The 25,119-nt window shown below is 40.2% G+C and overlaps 4 protein-coding genes across 7 annotated transcripts; 1 reads left to right on the top strand and 3 right to left on the bottom strand.

Moving 5' to 3' along the window:
* Nucleotides 1-517: 517 nt before the first annotated feature.
* dnase2b (deoxyribonuclease II beta) lies at nucleotides 518-4,917 on the bottom strand. 2 transcript variants are annotated; one of them, XM_061078631.1, is made up of 7 exons: nucleotides 4,879-4,917; nucleotides 4,715-4,766; nucleotides 4,305-4,479; nucleotides 3,487-3,565; nucleotides 2,671-2,832; nucleotides 1,908-2,105; nucleotides 518-1,300 (listed from the first exon to the last, which is right to left on the bottom strand). In XM_061078631.1, the coding sequence occupies exons 1-7, from the start codon at nucleotides 4,898-4,900 to the stop codon at nucleotides 966-968; spliced, it is 1,023 nt and encodes a 340-aa protein (XP_060934614.1). In that variant the 5' UTR covers nucleotides 4,901-4,917; the 3' UTR covers nucleotides 518-965. The 2 variants fall into 2 exon arrangements, with proteins under 2 accessions (XP_060934614.1, XP_060934613.1); XM_061078630.1 differs by lacking the exon at nucleotides 4,879-4,917 and having other exon boundaries at nucleotides 4,715-4,870.
* A 1,647-nt stretch (nucleotides 4,918-6,564) lies between these two features.
* uox (urate oxidase) lies at nucleotides 6,565-11,026 on the top strand. Its single transcript, XM_061078632.1, has 8 exons — nucleotides 6,565-6,654; nucleotides 7,042-7,254; nucleotides 8,613-8,729; nucleotides 9,030-9,108; nucleotides 9,848-10,034; nucleotides 10,208-10,331; nucleotides 10,596-10,679; nucleotides 10,763-11,026. Exons 1-8 carry the CDS (start codon nucleotides 6,640-6,642, stop codon nucleotides 10,835-10,837), a joined length of 894 nt encoding a protein of 297 aa, XP_060934615.1. The 5' UTR covers nucleotides 6,565-6,639; the 3' UTR covers nucleotides 10,838-11,026.
* samd13 (sterile alpha motif domain containing 13) lies at nucleotides 11,023-13,840 on the bottom strand. 2 transcript variants are annotated; one of them, XM_061078634.1, is made up of 5 exons: nucleotides 13,630-13,840; nucleotides 13,197-13,325; nucleotides 12,173-12,215; nucleotides 11,953-12,064; nucleotides 11,023-11,856 (listed from the first exon to the last, which is right to left on the bottom strand). In XM_061078634.1, exons 2-5 carry the CDS (start codon nucleotides 13,222-13,224, stop codon nucleotides 11,713-11,715), a joined length of 327 nt encoding a protein of 108 aa, XP_060934617.1. In that variant the 5' UTR covers nucleotides 13,225-13,325; nucleotides 13,630-13,840; the 3' UTR covers nucleotides 11,023-11,712. The 2 variants fall into 2 exon arrangements, with proteins under 2 accessions (XP_060934617.1, XP_060934616.1); XM_061078633.1 differs by having other exon boundaries at nucleotides 13,197-13,302.
* Nucleotides 13,841-13,929: 89 nt separating this feature from the next.
* On the bottom strand, nucleotides 13,930-24,611 carry prkacba (protein kinase, cAMP-dependent, catalytic, beta a). Of its 2 annotated transcripts, none has more exons than XM_061077851.1 (10): nucleotides 24,288-24,611; nucleotides 21,074-21,135; nucleotides 20,672-20,800; nucleotides 19,679-19,777; nucleotides 19,431-19,513; nucleotides 19,086-19,212; nucleotides 18,773-18,868; nucleotides 18,207-18,329; nucleotides 17,860-18,024; nucleotides 13,930-17,787 (listed from the first exon to the last, which is right to left on the bottom strand). In XM_061077851.1, the coding sequence occupies exons 1-10, from the start codon at nucleotides 24,331-24,333 to the stop codon at nucleotides 17,662-17,664; spliced, it is 1,056 nt and encodes a 351-aa protein (XP_060933834.1). In that variant the 5' UTR covers nucleotides 24,334-24,611; the 3' UTR covers nucleotides 13,930-17,661. The 2 variants fall into 2 exon arrangements, with proteins under 2 accessions (XP_060933834.1, XP_060933833.1); XM_061077850.1 differs by lacking the exon at nucleotides 24,288-24,611 and adding an exon at nucleotides 22,571-23,004.
* Nucleotides 24,612-25,119: the final 508 nt, after the last annotated feature.

Here is a 25,119-nt window from a genome sequence, read left to right as displayed (position 1 = left end):
CAGCGTCCCTGCTTTAAGTTTTAAATAAGATGATCTGACATTGATGCCTGAATGAGATAAAGTTCATTCGAGTCACTCAGTTCTAATCATGAGGTGTGTGAGGTTCAGTGTGATATTGAAGTCCATTACTTCAAATCTGATGCATTTTGACTTACAGATAGTAAAGTTGTGTTAAGAGAGGAAGTATAACAATTAAAAGCTGGTGTGTAGTTTGTATTAGACTGTTATTCAAGTTGCAGTTATCTTTGTTTCAGGCATCAAACCGAAAATGAATATGGTCAGCTTGGTTGGTCCTGATTCAGACATCCTAGATCCTGAAATATATTTATATCTGAATTTATCCTAATACCTCACCTTTGATTTTGAACTTTTAAAGTTTGAATATATCAAAATGAGATGTTTTTCTTTTTGGTAGTTCCTCATAAAAAGTGAAAAAAATGAAGGTTTTAATATACAAATAACACACATGTAAGAGTTGTGATGCAAGTTTTCAATAAAAACATATGGACACAAAAACAAATATTATTTTTTGCTTTATTAAAGAAAGAGTCACAACAAAATACTAGAGTGATGTTTAACTGTGATATGAGAACTACATGAATGTACTTGGCTAAGATTCACTTAGCGTACAAGCTCTTAAAGAAGCTAATGTTTTAAAAATTCTTGTATCTTTTTAAAAGGTTGTGGGGTATAGTGATATCTAGTGGTGGAAGAGCATAATGCATTCCAACAGATACCCCTCACCTCACCTATCCCTGTGGCCTTAAAGTCAAAGAACAAATTACTAAGGCAACTAAAACACAACAACTCTTAGATTTAGGTTATAAGACCCTGCTGACAGATCCATCTTAAACCTACACACTGGACCTTTAAAGGGATGCCTACACCTGCACAGATTCAAAACCTCTTTAAACCTCTGAGTGACAGACTCATAGAGTCCACATCGTTCTGTCCGTCTCTCTCAGTCAACAGCCAATGTACCAGTCCACCGCCTGTCGGAAAGCCCTGTAAATCAGAGGGTTGAGGGAGCAGATCAGCCCCCCGCCGTGCTTCAGCTGGGTTGTCTCCCTGTTCATGTCCCCCAGGCAGGTCACGTTGTTGTCATAACCCTGCGACACACACCACTTGGAGTGGTCGTGGTAGGACTTGAACGGGAGCGATCCGGGGAGATGAACCCTCTTGATGTTCATGACGTGTTTGGGCAGGGAGCAGTTGGAGGGCAGATCGTGACCTTGTCTCTGCCACGACTCCACCAGCAGGTCGGCGTCCAGGACCTGCGCCACCCAGCCTGTGTAGATATCTGTGTGAACAGCAGTGAAAGGGTTAGTTAGGATTATAAATTTAGGTATAATTATAAATACATACCAAAGTGAACCCGGTTATAATGCTATGAAATTGTTTGTGTTTTAAACAAAAAAAAAAGTCTTATTTTGGTGATTTCTCACAATATTTAGTTTGGCCTTTCAGGGCCACTACAAATCAAATGAAACAATCCAAGATGGAAAATGAAGTTCAACCAACTTTCTACAATAATATGATCGAGTTTGCAGATCACTGGCCAAATACATCAGGATCCGAGGGTTATTCTGAAGAGCTTGGGTGGGGTGAGTTCACACACTTCTCTGTTCTGAGACGATAGTGTTTACATCTGATAAGAGTCAATATGGCGTTTGAAATGTGCACACAACACAGTAAATAGATGCTTTAGCAGAGTTTAAAACTGAAGTTTAGATTGTTTTTGTGAAGTAAATATTCAGGTGACAACGTGGTTCGTTTGTGTAATTCCATTGTCTTTTTAAAAAAAAAGAAAATGTGCTTCTGTTTGCAAATTTTTTTTTCATGGAGCAACTAAAAGTCTACGGGGGATAAAAAGGTAAATGTGTCATAGTGCATGAGGAATACTTAACCATCTACGAAGCGTTCGGATTTGACAAAACTGAAAAACTTTTCCCCCTGGACTGAGACGAGCTGCTGCACCCTCTTATCGGAGGTCAGCGGTGGTTTGGTGCCGTCACATAACTGGGCCAACTGGGGCAGGTCGGCCGAGAACGCAGCCGGTACAGAGCAGTTATAGACACGTGGGTAGAGGTAGACCAGCTGCTTTGCTAGAGAGGGAGGGGAATGCATCACACAGAAGAGAGGAAGGACAGATTATGATCACTGTAGTTAAAAAGCTACAGAGTGGTTACACTATAGGCTGCAATAAAAATAACAATAACTTTAACAGCCAGATAATGAGTAGTGAGACACTAGAAGATCACTCAGAAGAGCACCAGGCCCAAATGTCACATTTAAATTCACTAGATTTAGATTTTAGATTTGATCTGCATCAATTTACAAATTAAATAACAGGTTTTTTTTGTCAGACGCCACTGTCTGAAGTGGTGGAGGTTTATATTTCTCATATCAAACTCGTGTAGGCTGCAGACTGGATCACGATAATTGATTTGACTCAGACTGTCAAAACATCTTTGTACAAATACCCCTGCGGTGTGTTTACTCATGCATGTCTGCATGTGTGGAAGCTACTGGCAGCCTTACACAAGGCCCGATCACGGGGCAAACGTTTACTTGTTTTATGAGCAAACAGAGAATTTTGTAAGCTGAAGTCTGTGATGTGTGCAGAGCAGGAGCAAGTCCGGCCCTGTTGCTTCATCAGCGTTCACTCACCTACGTGGAGAAACTGCTCATACTGGTAGGTCACGCACAGAGCAGTCTGGCCGTTGACTTTGCCGGAGGAGGGGTAAAGGTAGCCTCTCTCTGGGAACGAGGGGAAATGGGGAACGGTGTGCGACAGCCAGAAACCTTGAGAGCGGTCAAAGAGCAGCCCCCCTGCAGAATGCATACAAACAACCCTTAATGCACAAAAACACGGACAACAAAGCCGCACATACATGAAAACCAGCACGGACACACATAAACTTCAATCGAAGTCAGCCCAGAGTCAACAGCAGTTATCACACAGATGCTCTTTGACCATTTCCTCCCCCTAATACTGAATTATCGATCTGTGCTTTTTTGCAAAATCATTGCAGTGAAAGGCCCGAAAGGCCTGGAAAAATACACAGGTCCCTGAATGCACCACTTTGTAAACCCCTATGTGCCCTCACTTTATAAACAGACATCTACTGTAACCTTTTGACATTAGGGGTGGAAAACTAAAAATAGATTTGGGAACTACTTTATTTTATGATTTTTTAATATTTCTATCAAAAGACTCAGAATGTGTATATGCACTAAAACAGGATGCAGACCTACAGTTACAGTACGTCTAAAGACACCATATGGTATGACGGATATCACTGTGCTGTGTATTCTGTGCTAATTCACCCACTTTATTTGACATGTTGTGATATTAAATTATGACCCACCAAGTGTTACCAGCATTTTCATACACCCAACATGTCAAATTCAGCTCAGTTAAGTAAAAGCAAAATCCTCAAAACTAGCGAATATCAAGTTGAGTTATTTGATTATCCACTGAACCTTTAGTGTGTCCATAGTCTTGGATGTAGTCCATCAATGGTGGAGCATCATTGTAGAGTGCGTAGGCTGAGTTGTTGGACTGTAAAGAAAAGTGGTTCATACGTACAATACATGGAAAGTTACACTTTTTTCTTTTACATTTCATATATTTTATTACTTCTAACTGCTGGTGTTTTTCATTAGGTTTATTATAATAACATAATTTATATAATCATATTTAAAATATGAATCATAATAATAATACGTTTTAAATAACAAATTTAAGCAAAATTAAATAAATGAAATAACATTAACATCAATAACATGTACACAGGTATGAAAGCTATTCATTAAAGAATGTTTGTACATTTTTAAAGGACTTTAAACGTATTTGCTGTCTAGCTGAAAGTTTGATGAGAGCATCAAAGTCTAATATCTGTCCAGTAGATTTTATGGCTACAGGCGGCTGCTGATTAATTTGGATATGGATGATTGATGCCGGGTATTTACTTTGGTTTTCAATATGAGTTGACTTTTGTCTTATATTCCATTTATTTTCTCAACCATTTTTGTTTGTACCTTCTCTTTCCTTTTTCCTTATAAATGGTAAAATAAAAATAATGTAAGTATGCTGCAAGTTTAAGTATCATTATATGTAAGCACGTGTAAATGTGCATTATATAATACAAATGGCATGAGGAGGAACAATACTATTTATGTTGCTGGGGAGGCTTCAGTTCAGTTCCCCATAGGATACACGAGAGTCGACTCAGCAAACGGGCACCGACATAGAACAGAAGGTCTGTGTATGAAGCCCACCTGAAGAACAGTGATCTCACCTTGTAGACCTCACCCATGTACAGCTGGTTGAGTGTGTTCGCGACGGCTCCTTGACTGGCGTTAATCATGAATTTACTCATCTGCCAGCTCTTCAGTGAAGAGTCCAGGTACATGTAGTCCACGCCGCTGCCCACCTCGCCGATCTTATACCTGGGCAGCTTGTAGATGATAAACCTGCAGAGGATGAAGGGGGGAATTTACTATAGAGAACATATTGGGAATATTTAACAAATTACAAAACAGATTATATCAGTTTAATGTCTCAACATATCAAAACATGGTATCAACAATATAATTTCTCTGCAAAAGTACAGAAGACATTTCATTTGCTATAATCGAAGGATCACAACTATCCTGCCATTAAAGCTTCACTCTTGTTGTTAGATTTCCACGTAAAATATCAACTCACCAATCAACAGGCTGCCCGGCTTCATTTCTACAGGAAATCTCAGCGCCACAATCTGCGTAACACAGAAACAAGATAAGAGCCTGACAGCACAAACTGAAGAGAGAGGTCATCCTGAAAGAACAAACAAGATGATCTGAGGGGCGTCAGCTTCGTGTTCAAATTACTTTGAAAGTGAATCCAACACATCTGCCTGCTTGTGTAAAAGAGGAAGTCATAAGATGTGTGTCATGTGAAAGGAAAACACCAGAGAGACGGGGGGGGGGGGGGGGTTACCGGTGCAAAATTTAATCAAAGTATTGGGACGCTCTTCGACAGGTTCTTTGTGATTCTTTTTACTGTAGCTTTACTTTAGCAAAGAAAGGTTTGCTATATTGTTATATGTTTTAAAAGTGCTGCACCTGTTAATACCTGCTCGATACAACCACAGTCATTTCTTATTATTAACGATGAAACTGCTGATCACTGAGCTGAAGAAAACAAACATCTGACACATCGTCCTATTTTTACATTTTCAGTGACAACAATTGAGGTGAAACTGAGATCAAACCGAGCTCAAACTCGAGTTGTGTATAGTTTATCATAAAACATTTAACTGTGAGAACATTTATGCAATTTTATTTATGAATTAAATGATTTAATCGAAAAGCTTAAACTCGTTCTTACATGATTTTTTTTGTAATTTGCAACAATCAGGTCATGTGGTCACTTCCCAAACATCATTAGAAGGAAAAGTCGTGCGTTCAAAACCCTGCATCAGTAATGAAAAGTTATACAATTAGAAGTATTCAGCTATTTATGACCTATTAGTTTGTTGATACGTATCTATCAATGTCTTACCATTTCAATACGTTATGTTGTACAGTCCAGGAAAGAAAACAAGAAGAATCAAAGTTCTGCCGACCCAATTTCTATTAAATTCTTTAACATAGTTAATATTTGACCTGTTTGGGCCTTGAACAGTTGTGAAATTGCTCTTTGTTGGTTCTCGATACACCTCAGGGTGCAACCTGGACACATCGAGGGTCTTCAAGTGTTTGGGGTCTCACACCAGACGACCCCTCCCAGGGGACCCGGTTGGGGATGCTCAGGTTAGTGCACTATGCCACTCATACCCCCTCTAACTCAAGAGGGTGCAATCTGAAATGTGAAAACTGCTGCTGTGAGAGGGTTCACGAGCCAAAACTGCAGGGACCCACTGGTTTAATTTTGAACTATATTTTGTATTTTATCAGTTTATCCAATGCTTTTGCAAAAGCTTAACTGGAAGAATAATCAAAACTGTAAAATAAATGTAGTAATCAGTGGCCACTTATATATAGTGAGCACTATACTAGACCACACTGCACCTCTATATTGTAGTATAAGTATTAAGTAGCAGAAAAATGTTGTATCTCAAAATTGTCAATACTTATATACAAGTAAATACTTTCTTCCACTGGTCTTTTGTCATGGGGGAATATTGTTTTTATACAATAAACAGTTCAAATGAGGTGACCTTACATACGACACATCAGTATCAGCAGATGTTCGTCAACATTCAAAATGTATTGGATTCATTGATTAATACTCATCAGGGCTTTTAAAGGCATTGCTATAAACTGTGGTTACTGATTCCTTTATTTGTTTTGTTTACAAAACAAATAAAGCTACGTGGGAGCTACATGGAAACACAGAGTGGATAAAAAAGGATCTGTATTGAAAAATGTTTTCTCTGTGATCCTGCATGGGCACGATAAAAAAGCAACATGATATGCATATTTGCATATGTAGAAGTGTATAATTAAGTATGGAACTGGTAGAACTGGTTACTTTCCACCCAACACAACATCCAATAGCGTGAGTGCAAATGTTGCACCACCCTCTCTACAAAAAACCTCCTCCAACAGGGAGTCAGACAAACGCCAGGTGAGGGAACTGCAGACACCATGGCAGCAGAGCAGGTAACGTAATGTTTGACACAGACAAATTGTTCTTCTTTAATGACAGATCGTGGTCAATATGATCTTTAGGTGATCAGAGGCTACTTTCACTGACTCAGCACTGGAGTTTGTCTTATCTTTGGGGTCAGTGACCATGGGGTCAAACCCTAACTAATCATGTTTAGTCGGAGTGAACTGAAAAAATACAGTAAGATTGCAGTAAATATTGTAGTATGTGTGTGTGTGTGTGTGTGTGTGTGTGTGTGTGTGTGTGTGTGTGTGTGTGTGTGTGTGTGTACAGCTATTTACGTAAAACAACAGTTTGAAATATCAGGTGATTTACTGTTTACATCCCCCTGATCTGCAGCCTGTCTGACATGTGTGATAAACTACCCCTTGTTTGGGCAGAACGTGGAGTTTGTGCGAACAGGCTACGGCAAGAATGCAGTGAAGGTGCTGGTCATCAGGAGAGAGGGGAGCCACCACTCCATCATCGAGCTGAAAGCCGATGTGGAGATCACACTCAAGACACGCAAGGATTATCTGGTGGGAGACAACTCAGACATCATTCCCACCGACACCATCAAGAACACCGTCCACGCCCTGGCCAAGATCAAGGGGGTAGGTCGCCCAAAAAAGAGTTGGTGCACTACAGCTTGTCACAATATTGATAAGTCGATCTCAATATCTCTTTATGCTAATGCACAAATACAGTTTGACATGCTCTTGAAGTTTCACTTTGACACTGCACTTTACTCAAGTACATTTCTATACATTTCTGTAGTGAAAGATGTATATTATGAACATTTTCATATTTTCTATAAGTTTTATTCGATTGTCTTTTTTATTTCAATTGTCTTGTCTATCTCCTTCTGACAAGTCTGCTGCTGTGGGATCAATAAAGTTATTTCTTATCTTATCTTATCTTTTATCTCTCTTATCTTCCTGCAAATTGCTATGTTCAATTCAATTTTATTTGTATAGCTCCAAATCACAATGTTCATCATCTACATAGTAAGATTGAGGCTTAATAATAATAATGAAGAAAAGGTAAAAATAAAAAAAATAAAAAAGTATTGTTATAATAATAATATAAAGAAACCCAACAGCTCCCAAAACGAGCGATCAGACAGATAAACATCCAACATACCCAGACTCAATGTGGGGGAGAGAGGAAAGGTGGCTGGAAATTAAAAAACATACAGGAGAAATAGGAAATTGTGAAAATATGAAACAAATCTGAGCAGGATTATGTTTGTTAGTGATAATTGAAAAAAGCCATACAATATTTAATATGTTATAAGCAGCCATATTTATCCACAGCTGAATAATGGAAGTGAAAAGGGCACATTTTGTGAAATTATTAATATTAGTTAAAAAATGCATTATTATATATAAAAAATGGATATGATTAGTTTACAAAATAAAATAAAAACAAACATTGAGGATTAAAGCTTTGTTTCACAGATCCTCAGAGAACAGAGCTCCTTCTCCCTCAGACAGTTATGTTGCACACACAGTTTTTCTCGTCTACATCTACTTCCTGATATTTTTTTAAAATAAATTTAATATAAACTGAGTAAATTAGACTTTGAATTACAAAATGATTCCTACTTCGTCACAGAACAGTTGAATTAGAGTGCATATATGTTACATTCGATGACACAACCCCATCACCTCTAATACAAGTTGAAAGGAGGGAAATAAAAATTAGTTTCTAATACATTAGTTTCAGTTTTAGTTTTCTGAACAGGACACAGTGGAAGACGTGGTTGTTAAATGTTTATAACGTTGTTCACTACTTTACAAGTGACAATTGTTCACCCACAGCTCAAAGACACAATGGTCCGTTAACATCGAGGGAAAACAAATTCTATTAATGAATACTTTGTCAAATTAGGAACTTCTTTCTAACACTGAGACGTTTTTAATCTGCAGCCCCTCACTCTTCTTTTTATACGATATGTGCATCTGTGCAGGTGAAGACCATCGAGCAGTTCTCCCTGGACATCTGTAACCATTTCCTTACCTCTTTCAACCATGTGCTGCGGGCCAAAGTTTACATGGAGGAGGCTCCGTGGAGGAGGTTAGAGAAGGTAAAAGCCAGGATTCAGTCATCAACACTTATGTGCGTCTTTCTGATGGCAGATTGTGTAAAGCGCCGTTTAATCAAACAATTAAAAGGCGAACTTAAGTATTCCTGAGAATGCTGTCATTCCAGAAACTCCAGACAAGCACCTTCCTGTCTTGTTGCAGTGGATGTGGAGGTGTGCTCTGGCACCAAGTGACCTCACTGCTGGGTGTTCTTAAGGGCACAGCTGTGACCACAATCGTCAGCTGAGACTGTTGAAATATTCATCATCAAACTAAGACGCAGATTCTTTTCTCCCTCTCAGAATGGAGTCGAACACGCTCATGCATTTATCTTCTGCCCAGAGGCTTGTCGCTTCTGCGATGTTGAACAGGATCTCAATGGTAAACACACAAACACACACACACACACGCACGCACACAAACACACATATTATTTGAATAGAAGATATCTAAAATTACCACTTCTTACTTCCTCACTGTTCTATAAATAACTGTAGGCTCAGCTGTGTCTTTAGAAAATGCACTTGTACATGAGGCAGGTGCAGTTCAGGGAAAGTTTGAGCAGGACTCATACTAAGCATCGAGGTTGTCACTACCTGTTAACTGATGAACATCGACCCTAAGAAAACATTTATTTTACAAAATAAAAAACAAATTTGGAAAAATTAGGTGCATTTGTTTACATATTTAAACAATTAAGTCAAGTTCTATTTATTTGGTTGCATTTCTATTTTCTTTTCATTTTGTCATTTATAATCAAGTTTACTATCAAATTATGTCCAAATCAGTAAGGATCTAATCTAATAAGTTCTCAGTGCTATGTGACAGTAAAGCTGCTGTTTACATTGTTCTGCTGACTTCCATATTGTCATGTATGAACTTTGCCATCTGTCAAAAAGCTTCAAGGGGACGGATGATGTTTTTCTTACTTTCAGAGGTAACTGTCTAGTCTGACGTCAGATTACCTATACGTGCATATTTGGACATGTGGTCCAGGTACTGAGACACATAACTACGCCCACCCAGCAGAGGGACACACCTCTACCTGCTCAGTCTGCTACTGCTCAGGGGTACACAGCGGTTTCTGATTCATACTCACTGGCTCCGTGCCCCCCCACAGGTGTCCCAGTGGTTCACAGCGGGGTGAAGAACATGACAGTGCTGAAAACCACCCAGTCTGGCTTCGAGGGTTTCTTCAAGGATCGCTTCACTACTCTGAAAGACACCAAAGACAGGTGTTTCTGCACCTCTGTCTACTCTAGGTGGCGCTACAACAAGATTCAGGATGTCAACTTTGACGCTGCATGGTAAGTATCTGGTGTTGGAGAACACAACACTGACAAAATGTCTTAGCTGTTGGTAATCATGACAGCACAGAATATCGGATAATTCAAACCAAAATATCAACTGTATCAAAAACCCTGAAAGTGTAATAACATATTTTCTACATGGAATGATCATCACGTCACTTCTCTTGTAGGAAGTGTGTGAGGGAGACAATTATTGAAAGGTTTGCTGGACCCTACGATTGTGGAGAGTTCTCACCGTCCGTGCAGAAGACCCTTTATGAGACACAGGTTCTGGTCCTGGACAGAATTCCTGAGGTACGTCCACATTTACAGCTATTTGAGAGAAGCCGGTGTGAAAGTCTGTCAGAGTCAATATGTACATGACAAAAATTCCAAACATTTACTTTCGAAGAAGAGAAAAGAATTACAGATCTGCACAGAATCTGTGTTTGCTCTACGCTCACTTAGTGCAGACAAACATTAGCCCAAAGATTTGAAGTTCAACACTACTCCACCCGCAGTTCAATACAAGTTCATTCAGGAAACTGTGGCTGTAGATTGAAGTATTGTGCCTTTCAGGTGGATGAAATAGAGATCGTCATGCCCAACAAGCACTACTTCACCATCGACATGACCAAAATGGGTCTGTCCAACAAAGACGAAGTGAGTTTTGAAGACAGCGAATCCTTTGAGCTGTTTGGTAATGAAGTTATTGGATAATATGGTATTCTTTACCCCCCCAACAGGTACTTCTTCCCCTGGATAACCCGGCAGGAAGCATCACAGGGACAGTTCGCAGGAAAGAGCGAGCAAAGCTGTGAAGGCGCCAATGATCAGAAAAACGCTGCTGCTGTCATCAAAATGTTAGATTTCCATTAGCGTGGCATCATGAAGGCCCGTTCAAATACTTGTGTCAGTATTACAACTCAACATTTCCCAAACGTGATTAAAGCTTTTAACCGTGTGATGTGAATATGAGAGTAAATAAACAGAAAACCATGGCAAGTAAAGTTCATCCGATGTTGTTCTTTGGTGAGAAAAGAGCACCATTTATTGCAAATCTTTGCTTCAGATATTCAAACTCCAGTGTTATGCTGCACATATACATTAGTCATACACACTTCAACACAGTTGTGACAAAATGCTGAGAGCACCACAGGTAGGAAATATAATAATAAGAATATATATACACATAAATATTTTTGTGTAAGGAGCCTCGGGCCTGGATAGAGAAGGTGGCTTGTTGTGTCCTGAAAATAAAAAATTTGTGGACTCAGCTGCGCAGGTCACAGCATCAAAAAATAGTTTGGGGCAAATTGGGATGCATCAGAATAACTGTCTGCATGTATCAACGTGTTCAGGAAACACAGAACAGACACAGTTTTCAACTATATCATCTTAAGTACAAATACGTTCAAACAAACAGATTAATTCAATTCTGACCCCCCCCCCTCCCCAAATGTTTTCTCACACTCACAAATAAAATACATACCTCAAGCAGCAGAAATAAGAATGGCTGAAAGGGTAAACAGCTCCACGTTCAACCCATTTTTGGGGCCCATGCTTATAAAAAACATACAGCATTCAAATCCTGTTCTGGTGCCGCGGTGACGGGAGTTGTCTGTGACGCGGCAGCTGACCTGTGATCTCCTGGTTGATTGTCGTTGAGGTGAGTCGCTGGGGACAGCAGGTGCTGCTACGACGCGTTGCTCTTCAGGTGCTGAGTCTGCAGCGGCTTCACGTGATACTCATAGATCTTCAACGCTGGGCCGAGCTTTATCGACAGCCCGGTCAGGACGTCGTTACGCGTCATCAGGAGCAGGGACTTGCCATCGATTTCCTGTCGGGCGCAGAGAGAAAGAACCGATTGACAACCTACTTGGTTTTCATCGTGTGATCGGATTTGTCCAGCAGAGCAGCCGAGGCCCACACCAACCTGATCCTGGAAAGCCGTGGCTTGTTCCTCAAACCCCGTAGCTTTGAAGTAGTTGACGACATCAGAGACCCCCCAGTTAGCAGGGTCCGGCACCTGGCCGTTCTCCACTGGGCTGTGGGGGGGAAACGGATTCAACTTAACGTGCAGGGAATGGTAACAGTGGTTGAACACATTCATTCAAATCTGTCAATAAACAATGTCCTACACATGGAGATAATACCTTTTGGTGTCAACAGAGCCGTTTGCCTTTTCTTCCATTCCGGCTGTAGAACAAAGAAAGATATGCAAGCACACAGAGAAGTCATCAGTCATGCTAAAACAATGATTAAGTTAATTAATCATTTTGAACATTATTTCAAAAATAAAATCACTTGATTCAATGATATTTTTATTGGTGGACAATCCACCATAAATATTTCCTCAATACATTTTTATAAAAATATTGAAGTGTAGAACAGTCTTCTCAAGTCAATATACTAATTTACAAGAGGCCTGAACCATTAACATTTCAGGATTTTTAGGTAAAGTTATGATTTATCAAATATCAAAACATACATGTTGTATCCTTGACTGTTATGTGTGACATGCTTTGTTTTGTAAGATAAAAAAATATATTGATTTTCTAAATATGGATGATACAGACAGATTGATTTTAGTTGTGCACCCGTGAAATAGGGTTGGTTGATGCATCAAATTATATCAAGATAAACATTTTTCATATCAGTCGATATTGCAAATTATCAACATAAATTATGCATACTTAAGTTTAAAACCATTATTTTGAAGTGAAGGTTGTGATTTCAAACTCTTCTTCATGAGCGGAGAATGACAAACAATTAATTTGACCGTTTACACATCTGATGTAGATGGATTTTGTGTAACACCTCCTCACGGTGCTTGAACAATGCATAAGCATTACACCCATATATATCTGAGAAGTATATTGATATTATCACTTAACGATATTTTTAAATTGTCCACTCTGATCATAACCCTGACATATTTAGTATGTTTACAAACTTCTTCTTAGACTTTATACTTCCATTGTGTACACGTTTCTAAGGTGTAAACAGCTTCACAACAAAGAAGCAGATTGGTTAAAGAAGCAACCACACTCAGTTTCCTGTATGAGATGCTAGAGAAGAGCATGTGTGGTTGAAATCAAACCGAAACCAGAGTTTTACTGAGAGAACGAGATGTCAACAGACTCGTCTCGTCTCTGATCGGGTACTCTCGTCTCTTACGATCTGTAACGTTGCAGTAATTTCTCATCAGACGTCTTCTCTGGCAGAACTTAGTGAGTCGGCAGTGAGGACACCATCGTTGTCTCTCGGTCCCCGGATGTCTCCACTGGAGGACACAGAAGCACAGCGCTGTTTGTTCGGAACCGAAGTCAAAAGGATAGAAAAAGGATAAAAACACAGTTTCAGAGTAAAAAGTAAAGTGCTGCTGGGTCCGTGAGACATTGAGGAATACCAGGAGCTAAATTAAATATGGCAGAGACACACATAGCTCCAGCAGCCACAGACAGAAACACAATCTGAACACACAGCTCGACCCGGAACACAGAGGAGACAGCCACACGCCAAATGTCACAAGCTAATATTCCATCCCTGCTCCTCCACGATCCGTATTAAGCTAGTTAGCTGGTTTGGCTAATACAAAATTTGAAGTTACCTTATATTGGATGATTCCTGCTTGACAGCGACGGATGTGCGAGTGGTTCAGTCCACCCGGGGTTTCCCAACGCCTGCGATATTTTACTGAGCGGAAAAATGCGATATTCAATTGATAAAATCAAGATTTAATCAAGTAATACCAAGTGGAAGCTCTTCATCGGTTTAGCCTTCTTCGCCCACATGACAACAGGGCATTGTGGGGAATGGAGTTTTCTTTACCCGTTGAGCTGCAGCAGTTGTAGTTCGGAGGGATTCACCGCCACAGCCAATTCCACACACACACACACACACACAGCAGTGTTTATCACATTTTTTTTAATAAAAAGAATTTATTATAGTGACATATCCTCTGTTACATAAAGTCTGCTACAGCAAAGTATACTCCCCTTGCAAACACAAGTAAATATGGGTGGGAAAATCAAACAAAAAACAAACAAAAAAACGTGTCAAACTTGTAAATGATGTGCAAAATATTTCCACAAACTAAATACTGACACATTTCAGATGATCCCACACCGCACCAGCATGTGTGACTACAGCTAGACGGAGAACTCATGAACTGGTTTCCCTTCATAAACAGCGGGAGGAGTGTGAAGTGGCTCAGGGAAGAAAGTGCCATCATTTACACCAAATATGACGTTATCACACACATGGGGAGAAATGACACGGAAGAAAAGAGCTGTGGGTTTCCTATACTCACTCTCTGGGATGATTAACACAAGGGCAGTTTGGACTGAAACATGCTGAATTCCCAGATATAGTTATCGAAGTAGGTCCAAATAAAAAAGAAAAGAAAAGAACTGCCAATGATTCTGCAATTACATTCTGCTCAACCTTTAAACTAGGGCAATAATGTTGCATCCGGTTTAATGAAAACTGATCTCATAAGTAATAAACCAAGAAAGGTGAGGTAAAAAACCTGGAAACAAAAGTTAAATTAAAAGTTTATCATATTAAGGAGACATGAGAGGCAGCGGTGTGCATTTACTTCTGTGAATATTTTGTTCTATAAATCTTATAGGGAAAATGAAAAAAAAAGTTGTACAAATAAATAATCCAATATTTTCATTGTTTATAACATTTGTGAATCAAACATTTGGAGGCTCCTTGTCTACTGAGAACTATGCACGTTTAAACATTTAAAATGTTATTTCATTAGAAATCTCTAAATATAAATAAAAACATAAGAAAGAGTTGTGCCTTTTGAAATTAAAATCAGAGCTACATAAAATGTCACATCATGTGCTCAATCTATGAAAAAAAATTGAATAGAAATTCCGGCCATAAACAGTACATGGGTACCTGGAAAAATCGTTCTGTCCCTTTTCACATTTGGTTCTCCAAGATTGTTGAACTTGATTAAATTGCATTTCTCTTCATCTACAAAGACTCAAGCACCACATAAAATAATGGTCAAAACCTTAAAATTTGAAACACATTTGACGATGCATTATTGTTTACCACAAGATGGTGGTACCTAAAAAATGTTTATGATTTCCCCGTAACCCTGAGCGTCCAACCTGCAGAAATAACCTCAGCCCCTTGACCCCCCCCCGAGAACAGCAGAGTCAAAACTTCCTTCTGAAAGAAATCGAAAGAATCACACGAGCAGAGCTTTTCTAACATCTAGAAGTTCAACAAGTGGACACCTTGGCATTGTAGGTATTGAACCTTCGATGTACAGACATTTTAAATACAAACATGTCAAGCTGGTGAGGAGTTTGCAGAGAAAGGGACAAACATTTTGGTAGCATGGACAGGAAAGGTGTCGGAATAAATGAGTGCAGTTTAGAAAACAAAAGGGGGGGAAAGTTTACATCAACTATGTGAAGACCGTAACGTAACAGGAGTGGCTTACAATAAGAACAAATATTCGAATATTGACCTTATTCCCTTTGGAAATCTGAGACAAGACTACAGCGCTTTTGTCCACCAACGAGCAGTAACCTCACTGATGCAGCCTGAGCAATTTTGCAAGGAAGAATGAGCTAATATTGCTCCATCACAGTGTGCAATTTTTTCCTTTTGAACATGACGCAATAACACTATAGCACTACAGGCCAAAGGTTCTAGAACACACCCCCATTTCCAGCAGTTCAAGTCCGGTGACTAAACTTAAATGGTAAAAAGGCAACTGGTAAACTGCCCATAGTTAAAACAATCCTGTCAATTTCATAGTGCTGTATATTGCTATCAGAGTGGTGAGAAGAAGCTGAAATATAAAGGAAGACAGACTTTGAAGTTTCAGCAAGATAATGGCGCAAAACATTAGAAGGAAATAATCGGAGGCTTCAAATGATGGAAGAGCAGCACAGTCTAAAGAATAAACTCTGTGGAGCTGGTTTGGGATGAGTGAGACAGAAGACATTTTGTTTAAAAGATAATCCATGATTCCTTGCTTTTAAAAATCTCCAATTGTTTCATTTCTTCTACAATTCAATTTCGGAAACAACGGCAAATTGAATAATACTAATTTAAATAACTGTAAAAATACAGCTGCAGAAATGGACGTGCTCTGAAACCTTTGATCGTTAGAGTATAACTGCACAAGGTAGATAAATCAGCCAAGTGAGCAAGATGCACAAACACTAAAAGGATATGATAGTTGTTATTTGTTGTTAATATTTCATGGGAAGAGCTTTTTTCAAAACTAAATCATAGTTTTGTTTTTACTGGATTATTCATAACAATATGACTAAAAAAAGGACCTTTCCAATGGCTCAGTGTCTCCTGGCTGTGAAACAACTTAAAGGAAACAAAATGAAGAACAACAAAAAACATAGGAACACTTTCAGGACACTATTAGCTTGTTGTGACACTGCTGTACAAACTTAATAAACATGCAAGAGTAGAACTCAAAATAAATCAAATATGGCAAGTTAAACTATGTCGTTCGAGAATTTGCCGCTAAAGCACAGGTCGCTTTTACAAACAAAATCAAAAAACGAAATATGCCCATGTGAGCAACACTGCGTTGTGTCCTCGAAGACGAACCCTAATGAAAAATCTAGCTATTGACCTTTCAGCTATTGAAAAATGCCATTTCGAAGCACTCCATACATCTTGAACGTACCAAAGACAGATGAGCTGTCGTGTGAAGTCTCACACCCAAACTTCATCCGTTTCATTCCCGTGAAACATCTGTACCTGAAAAATATATCATGTCATTCCATTCATGTAATACCACACCTAGTCTGAGGTAAAAAGGAAATGTCCTGTGACCGGATATGAATAAAACAATGCTACGGCTGATCAACTAATACAGCACTGACAAGTTTGTTGTCACTGTTGATCAGTCTCTTCAAGAATCAAATGCCCGAACCTCAGGAAGTCCCCAGTGTTTTCTTTGCAGAACTTTTCTTTGATTGAATTTTGGTCATGCTTTAAAAGAACAGTGTATGAATCATATATATATATTTCTATATGCACAAATACATGGTTGTAGGTGGTCGGACACCAGAATGATTAGTAACGGTTGATGTCGAGGTGGTTATGAATAATGAATAATAAAATGAACCTTTAAAACACACCTGTGTAACAGACGACAGACGTCTGGCAAATTTCAATGTTGAAATTTTGAACCAAATAAAATCCATTCTGTTTTCCTAAAGCTTATATTACAAAATGTGCAATACCAGCTAATACAATCTATCACTCTTTGTGCCACTTGTAAATTGAGAGTAATATCAGTTTTCACGTTTTTCAAAAATAATTATGACTTGAACTAAGGAAGGGGGAGGATAATCATAAGTGGCTAAACAGAAAACAACAGGAATAGGAATAGGAAAGATGAGGACGTGGTCTAGTATTTTTGTGTCGCAGCACGAGTGGTGGCTGCATAATGTGCCTGTGTATAGGTTAGTGCTAACTGCACGCAGGGTCATGGCAAGAAGGACCTCATTCAGCTGTGTGGTATGAAGGAATGAGGCGTTTGTTTTGAACATGTGACGGCCTCGGCTCCACCCTAACCCTCGGGAGAGTGCAAATATCCCAAAACACACAAGCCCTGATGCGACTTCGGAACCACTCACTAGAACTCAGCAAACTCTTTCGCACACTTTTCTGTTTGCGAGACACGAATGTCTTCCTCTTCGTAGTCGTCAAAGTTGCTCGTGTCTCCTGGTCCTCTGCACTTGGGCAAGAAGGGCGCTTCCACCTAAAAAATGCACATTGCAATATTTATTTGGCATAGATACTTATTATTTACAACGATAAAACCAAGACCTACCTTTCTCTCGTAGACGGCGATCCAGTCTGTTGCAGAGAACCACTTGTGGTTTTTGATGTCATTCACGCCATTCTTCAGGTTCCCAAATCTCTTTGTCAGGTCGACCTGAAGCAGATTTCTCAGCAAGTCCTTCAGGTCGGAGCTAAAGTGAGAGGGGAATCGTACCTGAAAGATTGAGAAAAAGACAAAAACTTTGAATCAGCAAGAAGAAAATGTAGAACGTTCATTTTTATATGCTGGATTGCAGTAAGTTGTGTGCAGCAAAGAACCACTGGGGAAGCAAAGTTGATCCTTAAAATTCAAGCGTTAAATTAGCTTTTTTTCTACAAAAGTCTAAACCGCTGTACCTTGCCAGACACAATTTTCTCATAGATCTGGATAGGCTGATCAGCAAAAAAGGGAGGATAACCAGCAGCCATCTCATAGATGAGAACTCCAAGTGCCCACCAGTCCACAGCTTTGTTGTAGCCCTGGAAGAGACAGAATGTTCTTTTTAATTAATTTTCAATTACAGGACGGCAGCAACAATATTAGTCAGAAAGCCCTGAGACATACAGTCCAGACCAGACGTGATTGAACGGTTACACATTTTCTGTTCTTCGACTGACACTCAAGGACAACCCACAGATGGGGGTCCAGTGAAATAGTTGGCACCTCGACCACATATCACATAAGTGCAACGTCCATTGTTGCATATCATACGTTCTTCTTTAAGCCTTTGTCAACACTGTGATACAACTCATGTTACTCTGCATAAAAAGGGCTTTGATTCTTAACACTTGTGTGAGGAACTTTGAAGCTGAAAGTCATTGTTTAATTTGAAAGCTGGAGAGCAGGATTACTGAGCCCGAATGATGGAAAACAATAAGTGTGAACTGCACTGTAGCAAGATGACCGGGTAAGAAGGGCTCACCTTGCTGAGGATGATCTCTGGAGCCAGGTACTCAGGAGTACCACACAATGTCCAGGTTCTGCCTTTTACTCTTTTGGCAAAACCAAAGTCTGTGACCTGCAGAATAGAAACATTTAACATGTACCACACATGTACAGCCCATACTTCATTGTGTTTGTTTTACATTGTTTTATCGTTGTACATTTATTCTATAGGAGCAGAATAATGAAATATTAATATCTACTTGGCATTCACTACTTAATGGTTTACAGACCTTGTTGATGACACAATTTCACTCTATTTACTATTAGAAACTATTAGATGAATTGTGTACCTGGATGTACCCATGTTGATCTATGAGCAGGTTTTCAGGCTTCAAGTCTCTGTAGATGAGGTCTAAGGAGTGAAGGTACTCAAAGGTGAGTACTATCTGAGCTGCATAAAATCTTGCATGGTTTTCACTGAAACAGGGAAACACAGACTCAGTCACTGATGAAATATATGAACACAAGCCTCTTTTGAGCAAAGAAGCAAACGCAATTATTCATGGTACAGCCAATTTAAAATGATTTGGGTCTGAATGCATTTCACCCATGGAATTACTGATGAGTCTTTATTTAGCGGTCAGTGGCTTTTAAGGTCCTTTAAAAAAAATGTAATTATACTTTTGACACCTTACCTGAACCTTCCAATACGTCTGAGGTGTGAGAACATCTCTCCCCCAGGAACATATTCCATCACCATGTAGAGGTTTGAGTTGTCCTGTTCAACGAAGACAGAAACATTTCAGGAAGCTCACACCGAACAGAATGAATGCTCTTAAGTTTTTTATCTTTTTTTTGTTCTTGTTATTAGAAAGCGATCCAAAATGATGTAAAACTTTATATTTTCACAACGCACTCGTACGTGGTGGGTGCCTGTGTGTACCTTAAAAGCGTGATCCAATCTGACAAGGAAGGGGAAGGAGACGGCCTGTAGTATTCTTTTTTCATTTAGCGTGTGTTCTATCTGCTTCAACTTAACCACCTGAAAAGAGAAGGGACACACAAGTATATGTTAGGCATAGTGTACTGTTGATCATTGGTATGTGTGTGGCTTTGTGGCCGTCCTACTCTGCTGTCAGCTACAGTCTTTCATTCGGCGTAGGAAGTCGTGAAAATCACCTTGCAGAGACTTAAAACCTGCTCTGATGACACTTATTTGCATCTTATTACAAACGTCTGCCTGTCTGGTGCATTCAGCTCAGACAAACAACCTGAAAGTCGGGTGTTGAACCGCACTGCATCCAACGTATTACCAGACAATCAAAAAGAGAAGTCTCACCATAAGCAGTCACAGACAGGAAATTCAACACACCGGCCTGTCACTCATTCAGTTCACCTCTTCACTACAGCACAATGAGATAACACCTGACCACAATATTAAATGTGATGATGAATGACCCTTATATGTCTCTAACAACGTTCCCGCCTCTGCAAGTTCATTTGGATACTGGATTGAGAGGCCTGGGTGGAAAACAATGGTTACCTACAAATCAGTATAAAAAAACAGGACAGGGATTGAGAAGCCATGTACTTTGTACAGGAAAGACTTTCAGCAGTGTAGCTGAAACCGAAACACATAAGCAATTTCTAAAACCAGGGATCACTGCAAAGCGATCAACATACTGAGGACACGACAGCCTCCTCCTACAACTTTCACATCAGTATTTACAGATTGAAACTCTCATAATGCTAACCCTAACCCTCTGAGGTTTCCAGTGATAGCATGCATGCAGTGCACAAGAGGAAGCGTTCCATTTCCTTTCATACACAGCATTTATGTAATGACAGAGTTTGCTTCTCACTGTCACCACACGAATAAACAACGGTAGTTCTCATGAGATGGGTAAACCGTGAATCTTTAGAAACGTGTACTTACTTTCTGTTTGTCCAAGATCTTCATGGCGTAGAACTGGTTTGTTGCTTTATGTTTGACGAGCATAACTCGCCCAAATGAGCCTGTGCCCAAAGTCTTAAATCTATCAAAGTCATCCAGGCCAGTTGTGCTCTGTGGAAACACAGTGGAAATGACACAACAAACTGAAGACTCAAATAATTCAACTCTGCCGGAAAGTTCAGAATGCTAAGAGCACTTATAGATGATATTCCTATAACATTTTGTAAACAGTAAATACCTTTTACTAACAATTTCACTATAAGCATTCATGCCAACAAAACCTGAGCCATTTTCAACAAAAACAAGTGTGCGCTTCATACATAAACAGTTGAGTCAAGATTAATAGTATAAAGAGATATAAAATACTTGGAAGGAACAGTTTACCTGTGCTGGACACTCCCATTTCTTTAAAAAATCTTCTTTGGCTTTAGCTAAGAACTCTTTCACTGCAAGAACAAGAGAGAAGTGTCATGAAACAATCAGCATTAAGGTGCTGACACCAGGTCAGGTTAACACGCTCAAGCAAATCACAAACTAGGGCAGTTAACATCTTGAGGAAACTAAACACAGGAAATTCAGAGGTTCAGGGGAACAAATGCACTATAAGGTCAGGCAAATGTCAAGTACTGTGACGGCAGGACGGTACTTGACAAAACAAAATCTCCAAACTCAAAACTTCACACCTAAGCAAGGAAAGTGTAATTCATAAAGTGATGCAAAGAGCTCTTTTGAACTTTATGGAACTTGTCAATTCAAACTCAAGCGATTCTGCATCTCTTTCAGAGTGGGTGGGAGTAAACAGGGAGGTAATAATAATAGAAATAGGCGGAGAGAGAAGACTAAATACAGAAGAGTGCAGGCATAAGAAAAACAGTAGATTGTAAAAGTCACAGCAGACATGAGGCGTCTAAAGTCACAGAGTCATCGCAGGTGTCTATTAAGGTCAAGTTGCTTGGTCAAATTTGATATTATGTTGTTGATATAAATGCATCCTTAGGCTGTAATATGTGTATTTAAAGGGCTAGCAGTAGATTAAAGTGATATATTCAGATATTTAAATAGCAATAGTAAAAAGCCTTGTGGACATAAGCTGCGGAACAATCATTCTCTCTGTGATTTAGGACAACTCATGGAAAAATGAGCATACCAAAAGTCTCTACAGTTCACCAAGGGTTTGCAGGAACATTCACCCACATGGATGGAAATGATGGAGAAGAGAAAGAGAGGAAGAAACATTTATGAAGTGAAGAACATTAGACAGTCAAATGTGTTGAATGCAACACGCAACAACATGACACAACATTAGGCTCCCTTAGACCAGACAGATGTTAAATTACTCTAGAGAAATATTATATTGTTTTAAAGATATATTTCTTCCATAAATCAATAGCAAGAGGTGTTTCTAAACTGCTGTTACTACTGCTACTCTGAATCAAATAGAAAAAGATTTAAATAAATAATGTTTAACTACATGCATCTGTCACAAAACACATAACAGCGATAGAAAATACATTGTAAGAAGCACACATAAATACACGGTTCGTACCGGCAAAACAGGAGATGAAAATGACAGGACGGCGATATTAAAATGAAGAATGTGTCTGACGCAACCTGAGCTGTTTTTTCTTTTGTCTCACAGCTGAGTGGAAATACTGCAATTACCTGAACCTGAGGGGGAAGGTGAGGACACAATCTACATAAATAGGTTTTGAGGCTGGGCTTTAAAATCTGACCATGTAGTGAAAGCCAAATGAACAAAAACACACAAACTTCAAGTTGTACCAAGAAACCAGGAAGAAACAAGAACCGACACAAGCTGAGACACATCCTGCTCAGAGCTATACATTTTGGCGGAGACATTTCAAGCAACAATGCACTTACTCAACTTATCCCACATGACGGTGAACTCGGAGATATGAGGCACATCACTCTCCGGTCCTCTCGGCTCTTGGCTACTCTTGCGACACTTGTAAAATAAACGGCTGGCGAAGGACTGCTCCTTTCCCTGGGCCATCCTGAGACAAATTTCTTTTTGTGTGTGAACCAAAAAGAAAAAGGCTCCCTGGACAAAGCGACCGTTTTCAGACTGACACTAAAGCTTCCTGTATTCAGACAAGTGCAGAGCAAACTGCTTGGCTAACCACACGAAGTTCAGCTTCCTGTTCGTGTCCTCTGTTTCAGTTTCAGTGGCCAGCTGCGAGTCTGCCGTGTCCTGTGCTGTGTCATCTGATATTTATTGCTCTCCGGTGCTATTGGTGGAAATGTTTTGACAAAAGCATACAAAGATAGCAAGGCACTGAAAAAAGGAAAGTCTAGTTATGGCACCACTGCCGAAGTGGGATGCATTCAGAGTGTAGATAAGGAAACTGGTGGGCCTGCAACACCCACTGACTGAGAGAGAGAGAACTTATCACCAGGTTATCATGCACTCTGGTGGTTGACTTTAACAATGCAGTTCTTCAGAGAGATTAAAGTCACCCTGACAAACTGACTCTTGAGCTGCACACCGGTTCCACTGGCAACCGAGGCGTCCGGCATCGAAAAACAAACAAATCTAAATGACAGAAATATTGCGTTGACACATTCCTGTATCTTGCTGTTTGCATCAGACAGGTGGCTGGAGTCACACACGGCTCAGGCTGTGTGGACCACTGCCAATCAGCAAGCCGGTCGAGACCAGCTCCTCAGACAGACACTAACCTCGGTACAGTTCAGTGGATTAGCCTGGGTTAGGACTTGACACAAAACACCACAACGCACAGAGGGCCCTCCGGCTACTGCTGCTTCCAAGGGATCAAGCCCTACCTGGTCAACAGGTGCAGGAGACCAGAAGAGGAGCTGCCTTCCCCTCCATGTTATAGCATCAACAACAGAGAACCACTGAAAGAAAGCTGTGCTCGAGGCACAATATTTGAAATTTACAGTAAACCTGTTGACAGCTGCTGACTTGACACATTGGAGTGAACCAGTAGAGTGGAAACTATGGCCGGTCGTTCTGTAGCCCTTGTTGGGAACATTAATCAAAACCAGAATAAAGAAACCTCCACATATGTGTGAGGTTTGAGCCTCTCTGTGTTAACCTTATCTTGAACGGTATCAGGTACCTGTTGGTGCCTGTGCCCGGGCCTGGCTCTGCAGCTTGAGCACAGACCCATGTTTGCTCATGTCGTCTGGCTCCAGGCAACTCAATCAGATATGGTGCTCTGATAACTCAACCCTTACACTGCAGGACAAATATATTGCAATTAAAAAAAAAGCCTTCATCTGGCTAAGTAGAGGATTTGGAAACAGGATATGGCGATGCTGTCATTTTGCACATCTCTATCCGTGGCACCGTTACCCAGTGAGATCCGGAGGCAGGGATCAGGAGGAGGGAGACAGCACACCTTGTGAACTGTCCCTTACCAAAGATGGTTCTCCTCTGCAGCGCATTAGCACCGAGCTGTCTCTGCTAGCCCTGGACAACAGCTGCTAAAGGTTGCTCTCCTCTGACTTCATAATAAACCCCTAGCAAGAAGCTAACACTACATGGCTGTCTGACTAGCTAGCTAGCTGGGTGGGTGGGTGGGTGGGTGGCTCTTTCCTGCCGGGTGCTTACCGCTTTCCTGTTCATTGCCTTTCTTGGCAGTGGCTGTGTTTCCCATGTTATTTGGACTGGGCGATGCACAGCTGGCTGGGAGCGATGATGGTGGCGGCGGTGGGCTGACAGCAGCAGGGTCCTCCTCCTCCTCCTCCTCCTCCTTCTCCTCCTCCTCCGTTAGCTAGCTAACAAATTTCAGCCCGAGCTAGCCGGCTGTCGGAGAGCAACATTAATGTCGTCTCTCCGGGGACAGAAGACGAGGCTCGACGTGCTCTGCTGTCCCTCCCTGTGAGCTCTGTATCCCCGATGTCCTCTGTGGTTCAAGTGCTGCTCCGCGGGAATGAAAACATGATCCAGACTTTTCACCTCTGCCTGCTGTCGTCCGCTGCTGCGTTCACAGGCGCTAGAGAAAACACGTAGGAAACAGTCGCGGAATGCTGCCTTCACGTACCGGTCGAACGTATTGAGTTCTCACGCATTCCTTGTGTTATAGGTAAAAGTGGATTGTGTTTATGTTGTTGAGTCGCGTGAATAAATATATTAGTCTAAGCAATGCATAGTGATGACTGGTTTCTAAAATATATCTCGGTTAAACTGCTGCTGCCAAGACAACATAAAGTACAATGAATGAGACATTGAAATCAGTGAAAATTCACATCAGTGAAAGAAAACAGACAATTTTAACACAAGGGAATGTAAAAACATAAATAACATAAACAATGTAAACCAAATATATAGTGTGAACATAGTATGTCTTGTAACATGATTGCACATATAGAAAATTAGTATTGCACCACCATGTTAAAATAGTTGAACATTTGTTAAATATATGTGTGCTTGTGGTTTACAG

This window comes from Limanda limanda, chromosome 9, assembly GCF_963576545.1.
Source record: "Limanda limanda chromosome 9, fLimLim1.1, whole genome shotgun sequence".
Taxonomy (NCBI): Eukaryota; Metazoa; Chordata; class Actinopteri; order Pleuronectiformes; family Pleuronectidae; genus Limanda; species Limanda limanda.
This window is presented reverse-complemented; position numbering and strand designations above follow the sequence as displayed.